At 41.1% G+C, this 12,979-nt stretch overlaps 1 protein-coding gene across 13 annotated transcripts in view; it reads right to left on the reverse strand.

Annotated features, from left to right (window-relative positions):
* The window catches only part of LOC125879676 (RNA binding protein fox-1 homolog 3-like), a 574,563-nt gene that overhangs the window by 141,202 nt on the left and 420,382 nt on the right, over positions 1 to 12,979 (reverse strand). For all 13 annotated transcript variants that reach the window (XM_049561655.1, XM_049561666.1, XM_049561662.1 and 10 more), the window contains one exon: positions 45 to 154. In XM_049561655.1, the coding sequence (XP_049417612.1) occupies positions 45 to 154 (110 nt within the window). The remainder of the gene's footprint in view (positions 1 to 44; positions 155 to 12,979) is intronic.

Consider the following 12,979-nt stretch of genomic DNA (forward strand, 5'->3'; position numbering starts at 1 on the left):
ACAAAATGGAGGTAAGTGTGCACACAGGGGCCTGCTGCTCTTACCAGTCTTGTAAAGAGGGGCACTCCCAAATGCCAGAGGTGATCGTTCAGCAGTCCGCTGTACACCACGTTCCCGAAGACAGCAATGCTTCCTGACTTACACAACGTGTTTCCTACGGGGACACAAAGAAACACAGGCAGGCGTCATTGAAACGGACAGGAAGCAGCCAGGGGCAACTGTATGCACTCCGGCGGCAAGACACTTAGGTCTGAGAAAAAAAAAAAAGAGGCAAATTCAATCAAAGGAAATCATTGCACAGGAAGAGAAATAATACAGAATGCATCATTGATTGTTATATATATTGATTTTAGAGGTCTATTGACCTTACATGTAATGTCGAATACAGATATGTAGCTCGCCTGTGATCAATAACGGTTGTAAACTGAGCCAGGTGATTTAACAACACAGTAGAGTCTAATATCTATATAACCAAATGGGGTGCAAGATGAAGATGGCAACGGAGAGAAAAATCTCTAAAACCAGTGGGGAAAAACAAGTGTCAAATTTTAAACCTGTAAATGCCTCGTGGTAACCTTAAAAGCATCATGGTACTTCACTGAAACACTCGTAAAAAACACTCACAGGACCCAAAACAAAATGGTCATGCTTCGTAAACGTTTGATCACTGTCATGATCTTGGTCTCTGAAAGGTAACAACTCAGAGTGCACTATCAAGAGTCACAATTACTCTAAGAGATCGCAAACCAGCTTTACAGAGGCACACACATGATAAAAATGCAAGGTTTTCAGTTTTACTTCTACATACCGCTGTGAGACCACTGAACTGTTATGTTAATGCACTGCTGTTAGAAAATAAGCAACTGTTGCTGCAGTGATACTGGGATCCTAAAATGGTTTACACAGGTAGACCCATGAGGCTTTGAGATTTACACAGTGTGTACTTTCCTGAGGTTGAGTGAGGATGGAAACTGATGTAATCCCAAACAAGCTAGCAAACCGCTGCTTATCTGGTGGTTAATAGCAGCCTCTGTTTAGCCCAGGTGATGCAGCCGTATCATGATCTACTTATATGTTTTCCTTTTTTTTTGGTTCAATACTGATTGTGTGACAGTTTGTAATCTGTTTAATGTGCGGCCTGTAATTGATGCAGTTGCTGCTGCTTGTCTCATTCAAGACAGTTTTGAAAAATAGATTTTTAATCTTAACAGAAAGCTAAGGTTGTGATGGCAGTTGCAGGGCTAAAAGCTGCTCCCCAAACATTTGTGTATGAGTGCATTAAGGTTTCTTTCACCTGAAAAGGTACAACTGTGTTCCTGGGGTTTACTATTAATACTCCAAGATAAAGTAAAGGTAGCCACCACAGCATATTTTACACTTTGAACTTAAAGTAATTATTAATTTGTTAGCTTTCAAAATTCTACATCTCCAAGGAGTTTTACACAATATATTTAGGGTTGGCTCTGGAACAAATCAGAGCAGGAGACCAATGTTACCCCCTTTCCACCAAATGACACTTAGTTCTTGCACCAGTTCTGTTCACATTTCTTGAAACCTTGGTGATATTTAGCAAACCGGCTCATGTCCCTGTCAGTTTTGAGCAGAACCACTGTCACTGAGGAAGCGTCATCAAAGGAGGGCCTTGCACAACGGAAGTAAACAGTAGTAGCAATATTGGCTAATAAAGGATTTTGTTCCGTTATTATAGATTTTCATCCAAAACACAAGCAACAATATGACATGCTCTCTGATGTCACCACAGTTTGCACTTCAGGTCAGAAAAAGTGCTATACATTGGTTCCAGTTGGGAACTTTTTCAAACCAATTGATTTTTAGAGAAAATGCTCTGAGCACTTCAGAATTAGGTGTTCAAACCAAAATCAACTCCATGTTTGTAGAAGATGGATATCTGTGATCACGAATAAAACCCATAACACTCTCAGTTTACAGCAGGTACACATAAGAGAGTTTAGCAAATAGCTACCTTATACACACACACCAAAAAAAAAATCTAAATCAACCAAAAAGTTGGCTAACAATTAAAAACACAAAACCACTACAGCAACTGCTCACTGTACAGTGTACAGTCTATAACACGGTGACAGGAATAACTGACCAGACTGGAATAAGTGTCATTACATCACTTCAACTGCAGAGCACAGATGAACAGTTATAATTTGTTATGTCAAGTTTTGATTTAAGCAGTGATTTTCACATATTTTTGTGTGCCATGTAATAATGTAAATGCATTTTTTTTTACAACCCATCAAGGAGGGAAAACCCGGTCTAAGTGGATGAGCCCTGCCTTCCTGGGTCCCCTGTGACACCGGCACAAAGTACATCATTGTTAGCGTTGGTTTCTCCCTTGTTAGTGATATCCACTAATGCTCTCTTCTAATGTCATCTCTCCAACATGTTAGCTGTAATAAAAAAAAAAAAATCTAATGAAATCCTCTGAAAAGTTCAATAAATATTAAATAAGCAGCAATAGCCTACTTACATATGTATATGTTTTATTTTAAGCCCTTCTTATCGAGAAACACGGAGTGAACCACATGGCACACTGTTGAGTAAGTTTACATTCCAAGGCCGGATTCTTAGTCATTTTTACTTTCACTGGAAGAGAACTCAGAAGTTCCAGCTTAACTTTGGCTCTCTATGAGGCTTCCCTTGTTAAATCAAAGGTGAAAAAAATCTTACAGCATCTGCTTGACAGATACACAACAACACTGGCATGCTGTCAAGCCTGCTGTAAAATGTATAGCAGCAACCTTCCTCTATAGGTCGTGTCCACTGCTCCTGAGCCTCGGCACACAGTTCACCCTCTCAAAGACACTCTTAATTAGCTCAGTGCCAATGAGGGGGCCTTCACAAGCAGCAACACACATGCAGGCATGCCCACACACACACATGTCCCCAAGAGTGTGATGTACTGCACACTGACGTCCCCATGTATGTGATGAATGCAGCTTATGGAGCGGGCGGCACAGAAAACACAGGTCCCCATTGTAATTTCTGCACAAAGGAACGCTGCAAAGGCACACCAGGGGTGGAGTGAAGCAGTGCTGACAAGCAGCACATGCATTATTTAAAAACAAAAGTAAAAAATGCCCATTAAAGTGTCAGTGGTGCTTTCGGCAGTGCTGGCTTGGGCGCGGTGTGCGTATTACTGTTATTAATGGGCCAGGCGTGGGGGGCATTTCTTCGGTGTGATTGCTCTGCTGCTGTTGCTATCCGCGGTTCAAGCCCCCCCCCCCCTTTTTTTCCATTTCTTCTGTGTGTGTGTGGAAGAGGAACAGATGAAGAGCATGATACAGACAGAGACGGAGAGACACCGCGAGACCCCGAGTGCACAGTCAATGAGCTCCTACAGCTAATATCATTTCACATTATTGAATGCATATTAAGGCAGAGAGACCTTGTCAGACGAATAGGAGCACCAGTGCTTATATCAAATTCTGATCCGCCGTCACGGCCATGTCTAAAAAATGCCGGGAATGTAGTCAGCATATTGAAAATAAGTGCATACCATTTTTCTTTGCAGTTTAAGATCAAGGGCTATACATTACCGCTACTGACACAGCAGAATGAGGTCACTGTGCATGTTGTAATTACAGCTGGGTAAACACTCTGCTCTCTGCTGCAACACTGGAAACGCAGAGAGCATGCAGGAGTGGTGAAGAAAAAAGAGAACATAAAGCAACGACTTTTGATCTCTCTGCTTACAGTATTGGAAAATATTGAATGCATCAGTGGGAATAAATAAACTGAACAAAATGATCATCAGTGTTTGTTATGATCAATTCCACAGCCGTGTAACACATTGAAATCAATGCGGCAGCTATTTTAACTGTTAGATAACATAGTGCACAAACAATAAAGACACATCTCTGACCTATTCCTCTGCAGCCAGTTTGTTATGGTATTATTGATGGTGTTTACATGCAGCGAACAGAGCATATAATCAAATTCTCCACATATGCATGTAGAAAATGTCACATAGAAGAGACAGCTTAATTTTCCCCCTCACAAACTCTGCAGAGCTGTGAAGCCAGCTGCTTTTTAATTTATTTATTATTTTATTTTTGTTTATAAAAAATTGATTCAGCTGCGCATGTTTGCACCGCTGGAGCATCTGCAGTTTTCTTCCATTTAATAAAATCTAACCTAAATTGATGACGTGCTGCTTATTGGTTCACGATGAACTGTTGATAATCCTTTTTTTTGGGTTGTTAATCCTGCTTTTTTAGGGCCCTTCTCAGCAGTTAGGTGTTCTCTCATCTGCAGACTCGACAGCATTGAGCCCAACCTCTGATTAATTATTAATTGTGTGATTAAAGTGTGCGATGGGGTGTGTGTGTGTGTGTGTGTGTGTGTGTGTGTGTGTGTGGCTTCCAAGGATGGAGGAATGCAACCTGCAGTCTGCTTTACATTATCCACAACTTCTACTCTCTACTCCTTCACCTTTGGGGGGGGAACTTGCATTTTAGAACAAGGCATTTACCTACAGGAGTCAAATTATTTAATACCCAAATCATCGGGCATGTACAATACCTGCAAGAGCAGAAGATGGGAAGGTAAGGGTGTTGTTTTATTAAGTGAATGATGCCTGGTTGAGTCTGGTTCAATTTTATTTTGGCTGCAAGTCAGAGTTTCTTTTTTTTTTTTTTTTTTTTTTTTTTTACTCAGTGGAGACACACGTGGAGAGTTTGGCCGACCAAGATTTCAAGGCTGATACTGCTACCAATATTTCAGGTTTGTATCTACTTATTAGTTATTCGAAATGCCAATATTCAACCTTAAACTTCACCAACTTTCAAACTTTTCCAAAGAAGAAAACATAAACGTGTACTTGGAAGAAATGGGATAAACTCGTGAAATTAGAAACAGCTCGAGCGCTCTGCAAATATCCACTACATCAGAGATAAAGCACTGATTGTACTGCAAAACCCTTGATCTTATGAAGTCATTTCTGTCTATATTTGAGTCCTAAAAACCTAGTTTACTTAAAACAAGTGAAAAAAAATCTGCCAGTGCAGTAGGAATAGTTTAACCTGTTTCCAGTAGACATTACCATGTTGCTCGAGCTTCCTATAAATGAGTGTCTATGTCTTTAAAACAAGAAAGAATAAAGGAGAACATTACAAGTTTTGGAAAATAGTTCTCCTTATGAACATGAGGGGCAGATTTGCTTCGTATGTTTTAAGAAAATCTACATGTAGGACTAAACGACACAAAAACAACTTGATCAGATAAAAGAGAGGCTTCACCAGTGTGGCCAGTATCTGCTTTTCAAATAAAAGGCTGATAGCAATCCAAATGTAAGCAGGATTAACTGGAAGTCAAAGTATAACCTCTACTGCAGTTATAATTCATGTGAGTGAAAGTAAAAACAAAGCTAGCTGACTATTTGGGTGTTAAAGATGCAATTATGTGGGGAAAAAATGATGTATGCTTATCAAAACACACAGTTTTAAAGCCAAAATGATTATACAATTATTATTATCATTATTATTATCATTATTATTATTATTATTATTATTATTATTATTGGTTGATAGACAGAAAAGCACTACGACTACTTTAATATCCAAGTAACTATTAAAGTAATTTTTCATGCAGAAATGCCAAATATTTCCAAGTTTCAGCAACTTAATTGTGAGAATTTGTTGCATTTTTTTGTCTCATATGATGGTGAACAGATTTTTATTTATTTTTATTTAATTGTTGTTTAGGAATGCTTGGAAAAAGCTATTTAAAGCCATCACCTTGTCTTTGGCAAATCATGATGGACACTCTTAATTATTTTCCTGATATTTTATAGCTCTAATAATTAATCGATAATGGAAATAATCACTCGCCGCAGTGAAGTAATCGTTAGTTGCTGCTAAACACATTATCATGAAATAGATACTGTTCACAACCTGCTTAATATCTAGGGGAATGAAATGGAAGAAAACCATCTGAGAGTGGTGTCAACATTATCGGTGACTGGTGATTTAGATACATATTTGTGTGTGTGTGAGCATGTGTGCATTGCCCCCGGCTCTCCGGCCTCCCCCCTGGCTCTGCCGATGGAGGTGGGTCGCTTTAAGCATTCAAACTCCAGAATGTGCAGCTCATTTCTAGCAACGAGGCACATTGCTGCAATGCAATAAGGGAAAACAACACTTTTAATAATTCAGGCCCTGAGACCGTGAGGGGGGTGAGGTGGAGGGTGGGGAGCGGGGGGATGGGTGGAGGGAAGACGTCTTAAAGTACCGCAGAATGGCTCATTTAGCTCCTGCTACGCATTATTAAAGTTGTATCGAACCCCCTCCTGGGTCTTTCCCAAAGTTTTTTTTTTTTTTTCATTTTCCTTTCCTCTTTCCCCAAAAGCCTGCGAGGTAACCAATAACAGCTACCAACATTTATAAACGACAGAGTATCCTGCACCTTAGAGGAGGAGGTAAACAATGGTGTAGCTCTTAATCTCTCTTTCTTCCTGTCCTCCCCGCTCACTAGTCCTCCGGTCCAAAATTTGTCAGTGCTTTATCCTGTTTGAACCGTAATACAGAGCCCTCACTGTCCAGATTATTTTCTGCCTGAGCTAAGCCCACGATGCATAAAAAATGTGGGGAATGAACCTTGTATGGAATCAAATTGAGTAATAAAATCGTGTTCGCTGTGGCACTGATGGACGCATGATGGTACTGTTAAGGACGTGTTCAAAGGTACCGTAAATTGCCTCTGAGCCTGATGGCAGTTTCCAGAGCAAAGAGACTGAATATGAATAAAAAATACAGAGGCAGAAGAAAAATGGGAACAAGGTCAATGCAGATGTGCTTATTATATTTTGTTATCCTGGGAAAACAACAGTACATCAATGCACACAACAGGTCAATCCGACCAATCTGTTAACGTTAAAACATCCAGCAGATGGTATTAACTCCTTAATGTCCATTCCCTGTGTCGAAGGGGCTATATGTGACATTCAGAGTGTGGGCTGGGATTGTCTGCACACGGCTCTCACCTCTGAGATCATAAGAAAACGCAGGTGGCTGAGCTGAAATGGCAGCAACTAGCAGTGCTAGCCATGCTAATAGGGATAACAGCGCTAGTGGTGCTAGGGATATCACACCAAATCTGGCATTGTGGTGATTTGCTGCGGAGTTGCAAGGCAGTGTGGGAAGTGTCGCTTAAATGACCCATTAGTTGGGGAGTGGAAGGAGGGGACCAACTACAGAAAGCCGATATCGCCATCTCAGCGGCCGAGTATGTTTCTTCAGTAAATATGTTTGTGTCAGCTTAAAAGATCTGGAGATTTACTTTTGAATTGTTGATTGATATCATTACAGTAGTATCTTTGTTACCACAAAAGAACACATGCGCACACACAAAGCGAGTCCTCTTCTTTGCTGGATAGTTCACACAAGCTGTTTAATACCTTACTTCTTTCACTCACTAAAATATTAAACGCTAAAAAGAGACTGTGGTACTTGCTCCTGTGGACTGCAGATGTCCTCGGGTCTTATTGCAGGTTACGTGATTGGCCACCACAGCGTGATGTCGATTGTGTTTTTCCAAAAATGTATTCTGTTTTAACTTTGTGGTGCAGGCCGCTGCTGTTTTTTTGCCTGCGGCCCCACTGCTGCAGCCTGTATGCACTAACCATATACAAATGAATGGGAGGATGGGCATTTTTGACGCAGTGCTTAATTCATTTTAAATGCAGCCTGACGAAGGTGTAATTAAAGTTGCTATACGCAACATCCACAGTATGGCTGGGATTGCCTGCACATGGCTCTCACCTCTGTCATCACAAGCAAATATGGAGGTGGCTGAGCCAAAATGGCAGTCGCTAGTAGTGCTAGCCGCTCTAATGGTGCCAACAGTTTTAACCTGGGGGACTGGAGGGTGGGCGTTACACTTCCATGCCACCTTTGTCTTGTCAGCTGAATGAGCGCAGTGTAGAGCGACAGTGTTTGATTAGCCAGTGTGACATGAAGGGAGGGACTTACATGCACTAACCTGTATGTGTGTGTTTCAACTCCTGATTAAAGCATTTTGTTCACATCCAGTAAAATATTCAAACCCAGGATTTTTTTTATGACTGCATCATTCCATCAAATTGTAATTTTTTTTGTTATATGCATCTTTTTACATGTTTCCTTAAAATCTAGCCCAAGATATCTGGTATCATTAGAACCTGTGGGAACTCTTCCACTGGAGGGAATAAATATCAGGTGGATAAAAGATTAAAAGAAAAAAGTCTGTTGTTATTTGCCAACTTGATGTTTTTACTTTAAGATATTCATGCGTCTGTGTAGACTGAGAAAAAGCTACAAACACCCGTTTATTAAATCCTTTTAAATCCTCACACATGCAGCGGTGGTCAACCTTCGAACAAGGCTGTTTTTCTTTGTGAAAACTTGACATTTCAGAGATACCGCGGAAGGTTTTCAGCCGGCAGCAACAAATTATAATTATTATAATTTATGATTACTGCTTACATTGCACAATACAATGAAAAAAAAAAGTAAAAGCCTATTAAAATGTCCATTTAGGATATATACACCATAAACTGCTGCAGAGATCTTAAATCAAAGTCCACTGAGCTGTAAGAGACGCAGAGACAGAAGACAGGAGGTCAGGAGAGATGAGGAAGACAGTAGATGTCAGATGTGTTATGATTGGCTGATATATTGGTCTTTTATGAGAAATCAGTGTGGTCGAGTCAATGTTGTTCACCTCTGAAATGATGGATATGAAACAGTCAGATTACATATTCATTGTAGTATGTGACACTAATTGATGATCAGATTCCAGACAAATGATAGTATTCATTGTAACTATATTTAAAAGACAAATTCAACATATAAGGAAATACACTCATTTGCTCTCATGCTGAATTACATGAAAAGACTGCTGCCACTCACATAATGTCTAATGACTGCAGTCCGAGGCTACAGACAGGAGACATTTAGCTTAGCATAATGCCTAGAAACAAAGGGACACTGCTACCCTTGCTCTGTCCAAAGATAATGCCAGCACCTCTGCATTTAATTTGTTTAATCCATACAAAAACAGTCTTCCCATTTCCCCATGTTAGCAGTCTTTGTGCTAGACTAAGCTAGTGGCTAGCAGAGCATGTGAGCGGAGCAGAGCGGGTGAAAATTTCCACTCCTCGCTCGCAGACCTGTCACTTTGTGCCGCTCGTCCGCTCCGCTTGGTTCTGCGCATTCTTCGCTCCGCTCTGCTCTGCTCCATCATAAATTTTATCCCGCTCCACTCATTCCGCTCAAAAAAAACTGCGCCGTACTACCCTAACCTGTAATCTTCTATTCACAAATAAAACATAAGCTTGGTAGATTTTCTGGGGAAGCCCTCTCCCCTCTCCCCGCAGTTAGGGACTGTTCTCCATGGTACTGCTGTCGGCAGGGTGGAAATAAGTCAAAGTGTGGAGGAGATGGACCAGGTTAAGTGGCCAACCTCCGGGGGAAGCCCTCTCACCTCTCCCCACAGTTAGGGACCGTTCACCAAGGTACCGCTGCTTCTCTTCTCAGAAGTGCAGCGCACTGAAATTCTCGCACGAGCCGGAGCACTTCCGTTCACATCAGACGTGCATTTCTCCATGCTGGTCGACAAGCGGTTCTGCTCCCAGCTGTTGTCTCCGTCACCCGGCTTCACACATTCACTCGCGGCTTGCGCAGAAAATAGACCAGAGCCGGCCACGGAGCTGCGCGGCGTGGCGCAGCCGGTGTGGATGACACAATCGGTTAACATGGGCGCCGAAAGGAAACTGGCTTCGCTTCTCGGCGCTTCGAAGCTCTTTGCAGCGCTTCCGCGAGCCGTGTGGCCTGACGGGTCAGAGAGGGGGGGTGAACGAGAGGTCCGCGGCTACTTCTAACGTAATGTTATAGATAATTGTTTTATGTGTTTTAATGTGTAGGTATGTAAATGTTTTCAAAGACGTTTATGTTGAAATAAAAATACCTACAAGTAGTTATGTTTCCTTGTATTAATACATATACAAGTATTTTTCCTGTCATTTTTGAGCAATTTTAGGTTTAGGCGCCAAAACTACTTTAGGTTAGGTTTGGGAAAAGATTTTGGTTTAGGTTAAGATAAGCAAGTTTGTGACAAAACATTGAATCGTGGTTTCACATGAGACAAGAACAACAGTCTCCTGGGTGAAAGCCCTTTGCTACATGGACTTTGTCAATCTTTTACTACATCACCGGATTGCCTCGTTTGCTCCCATCATAATTACTACAGCCACTAAAGGTCACCACCTAACAAAGGTAAATGTAGGTGGTAGAACGGGGTCATAAACCTTGAATCGATGCTCCCAATGACAACTGATAACTGCCATTTAATGGGCTGATACGGCCTTCTGAACTCACGTGTGTGTGTGTAGCAGGCCACTACTACCTTCTAACCCATATATATGAGGCTGAAAATAATTCATAACACCCATTCAGCTGAGTGATTACATGCGGAGCAGCTTTCATAGCTCAGTCCAGACATGAACATGAACATGACAAGTCTGAATGGGACCTCATGGATATCATGGTATCTTGCTAGATACTACAGAACAATCACAAGTATCATTCTTATGACAGATTCACTGGAAAGAATACTCCAGATACCTGTAGTGGTTGATACTGTGTCCAAGAAGGCAAGGAAAAAAAGCAACCAATAAAGGTTATTCCCATATGCATTTACCTGTGCTGTATTCACTAGATGGAAAGAGCTGACTGAGAGGATATAATGTAACGTAATGCCGACAAAGAACTGACATTATTTTTGCATGGCTGGTTGGTTTCAGTGCATTTAAAAAGTGAACACAATTGACAAACAGCTTTTGATGAGAGTTTGAGGAGAGGCCTTGTACATCAAAGCAAGACCAGTGAAGCCAGCCAGTCAACCACCCAGCCTAAACGTCAGACAAACCAGTCAGCCAGCTGCTTCGTCTCCCACTGAGTGTCAGTTCTTCCTGCTTCTGCCATCTAAGCTGATGCTGAACTAAACACAGACCCCTTTTCCTCAAAGCTATGTAAATTAGCCACGTTGCTAAGTGGATTCCTCTTTTTTTTTTTTTTTTTTTTTTGTTTCGAAAGCCGCAGGGCCGATTAGGACCCTTTTCTATCTACGGAATGTATACACACCAACATACAGTGGAAAGCATTTCTCCCCATGGGGGATGTTCGGTGGTCTTCCCTTTCTCATAACACAACCCTGCTTCAATAGATCAGTTGTTGCATTTAAAGTAAAAATAATGTACATTTCTCTGGTGGAAAAACGGAGGTGGGAGGGAGCTAATAAAGACCAGGCCACAGCGGCAGGGATCTTTGACCTCGGCACACATAGTTGTTTTTTTATTGCATAATGTACATTTTATGGCCAACAGTATGTGGAGACCCCTGTCTACCTAATGTGCTTTTGATCTGAGGTTTTTCTCCACGGATTGCTACAGGTCTCAGTTCCAATGAAGGGAACATTCAATGTCAAAGCATACAGTATTTCAAACCAGTGCTTCCCAACCTCAAGATTAGGGCCTCTCTATGGTCACAACCGAGGCATTGTGAGATTTGACAAAAACAGAAAAAAATACACATTTCTGCAACACAAAGTTACACTATGTTCATTTGACAGTGTTGGTTAGTAAGTTACTAGTTAACACATTACAGTAATATCATTCCTATTTCCCCTTAAGAATAAAAAATACTAAAAAAATATATATTTTAATTAAAAAACTATTTTTAATATAATTGTATTACAGTAATAATATTAACCCCAAAACAAATAAAATCATTATGGCCTTATTTTTGTTGTCAGCCCCCTACTGATTTAAAATCTAACGATCAATCACATCCTCAAATTCATTTTTGATATTATCATGCTTGCAGGTCACAAAGCAGCAAGCTAATGTTAGCTTGAAAGATGGAAATGTCTACCCTACATTCAGCAGCTGTAAATATTCCTATTACTTTGATTTTGTCAGGTAGAGAGATGACAAGGGCATCATTGTTTCAAGGAGTAACACTAAACCTGAAATCAAACCTACTTAAACACCTACTGTGAGCGACAGCACAACAATGTAAAGCTCGTTGAAATACACCACACCAAAGTTGAGCCGTCTGCGACCACAGAGGATGACGGTAGCCTTTCAGTGGCTAAACAATCAAAACTGGATTTTAATCATGGACAGCTGCAGGCTACAAGTGACAAAGAACTAATGAAGCTTGTGGCTGGATATGTGGCGGAGAAATGTTGCCTATCTCTACAATTGACTCTCTGTCTTTCAGAGAGATCCTTGGGAAAATACCTGTCAGAGGCAACAGAAGAGCCCTAGGTCAAAAATCATTTGCAGGCTAGCTAATGTTAGCCTTAGCCACATTTACCAGAGATTACCCTGACATTCACTCAGAGGCACCGAAGTGAAGTCTGATTTTGAGGAGAATGGACACAATTACCAATTTTGTGGCGTGTAAAGGAAAAGTAATGTAACAAGTAGTGCAAGAAATTGATGATGGCAGGTATAAGTAATAATAGCACTTTTGAAAAGACTGTAATTTGCAGACTATTCTCCAATCTTTGTTTGGTGTGTGAGAAATACTTAATAATTTTCAGGTATAAAACTGAGCAAATATAAACATGGTCTTTGACTGAACTGGTCACAAGAGGTAGACAACCTAAGGACACATTCACTGTCCCTGTTACTTGCTTCCCTTCATGCGACACTCTCTACACTGTCTGTACAAGAAGGGTCTCCTTGTTCTCTTTAATCAGTCCTCATTAGTGCACAGGCCCGTTCACTTACAGTGGAGATATTAATAAGTCATTGGCACTGTTCACCATTCACTGGCCCAGGCCTCGGGGACTGGGTGGGGTGTGGTGGTGATGGGATAACTGGTAAAATGACTGCATGCAGTTCTGCGACACCTCCAGTTTCTAATGAGAAGCAGCAGGGATGAAGAGGACAGAAGATGACAGA

This window comes from Epinephelus fuscoguttatus, linkage group LG19 (genome assembly GCF_011397635.1).
Source record: "Epinephelus fuscoguttatus linkage group LG19, E.fuscoguttatus.final_Chr_v1".
NCBI lineage: Eukaryota > Metazoa > Chordata > Actinopteri > Perciformes > Serranidae > Epinephelus > Epinephelus fuscoguttatus.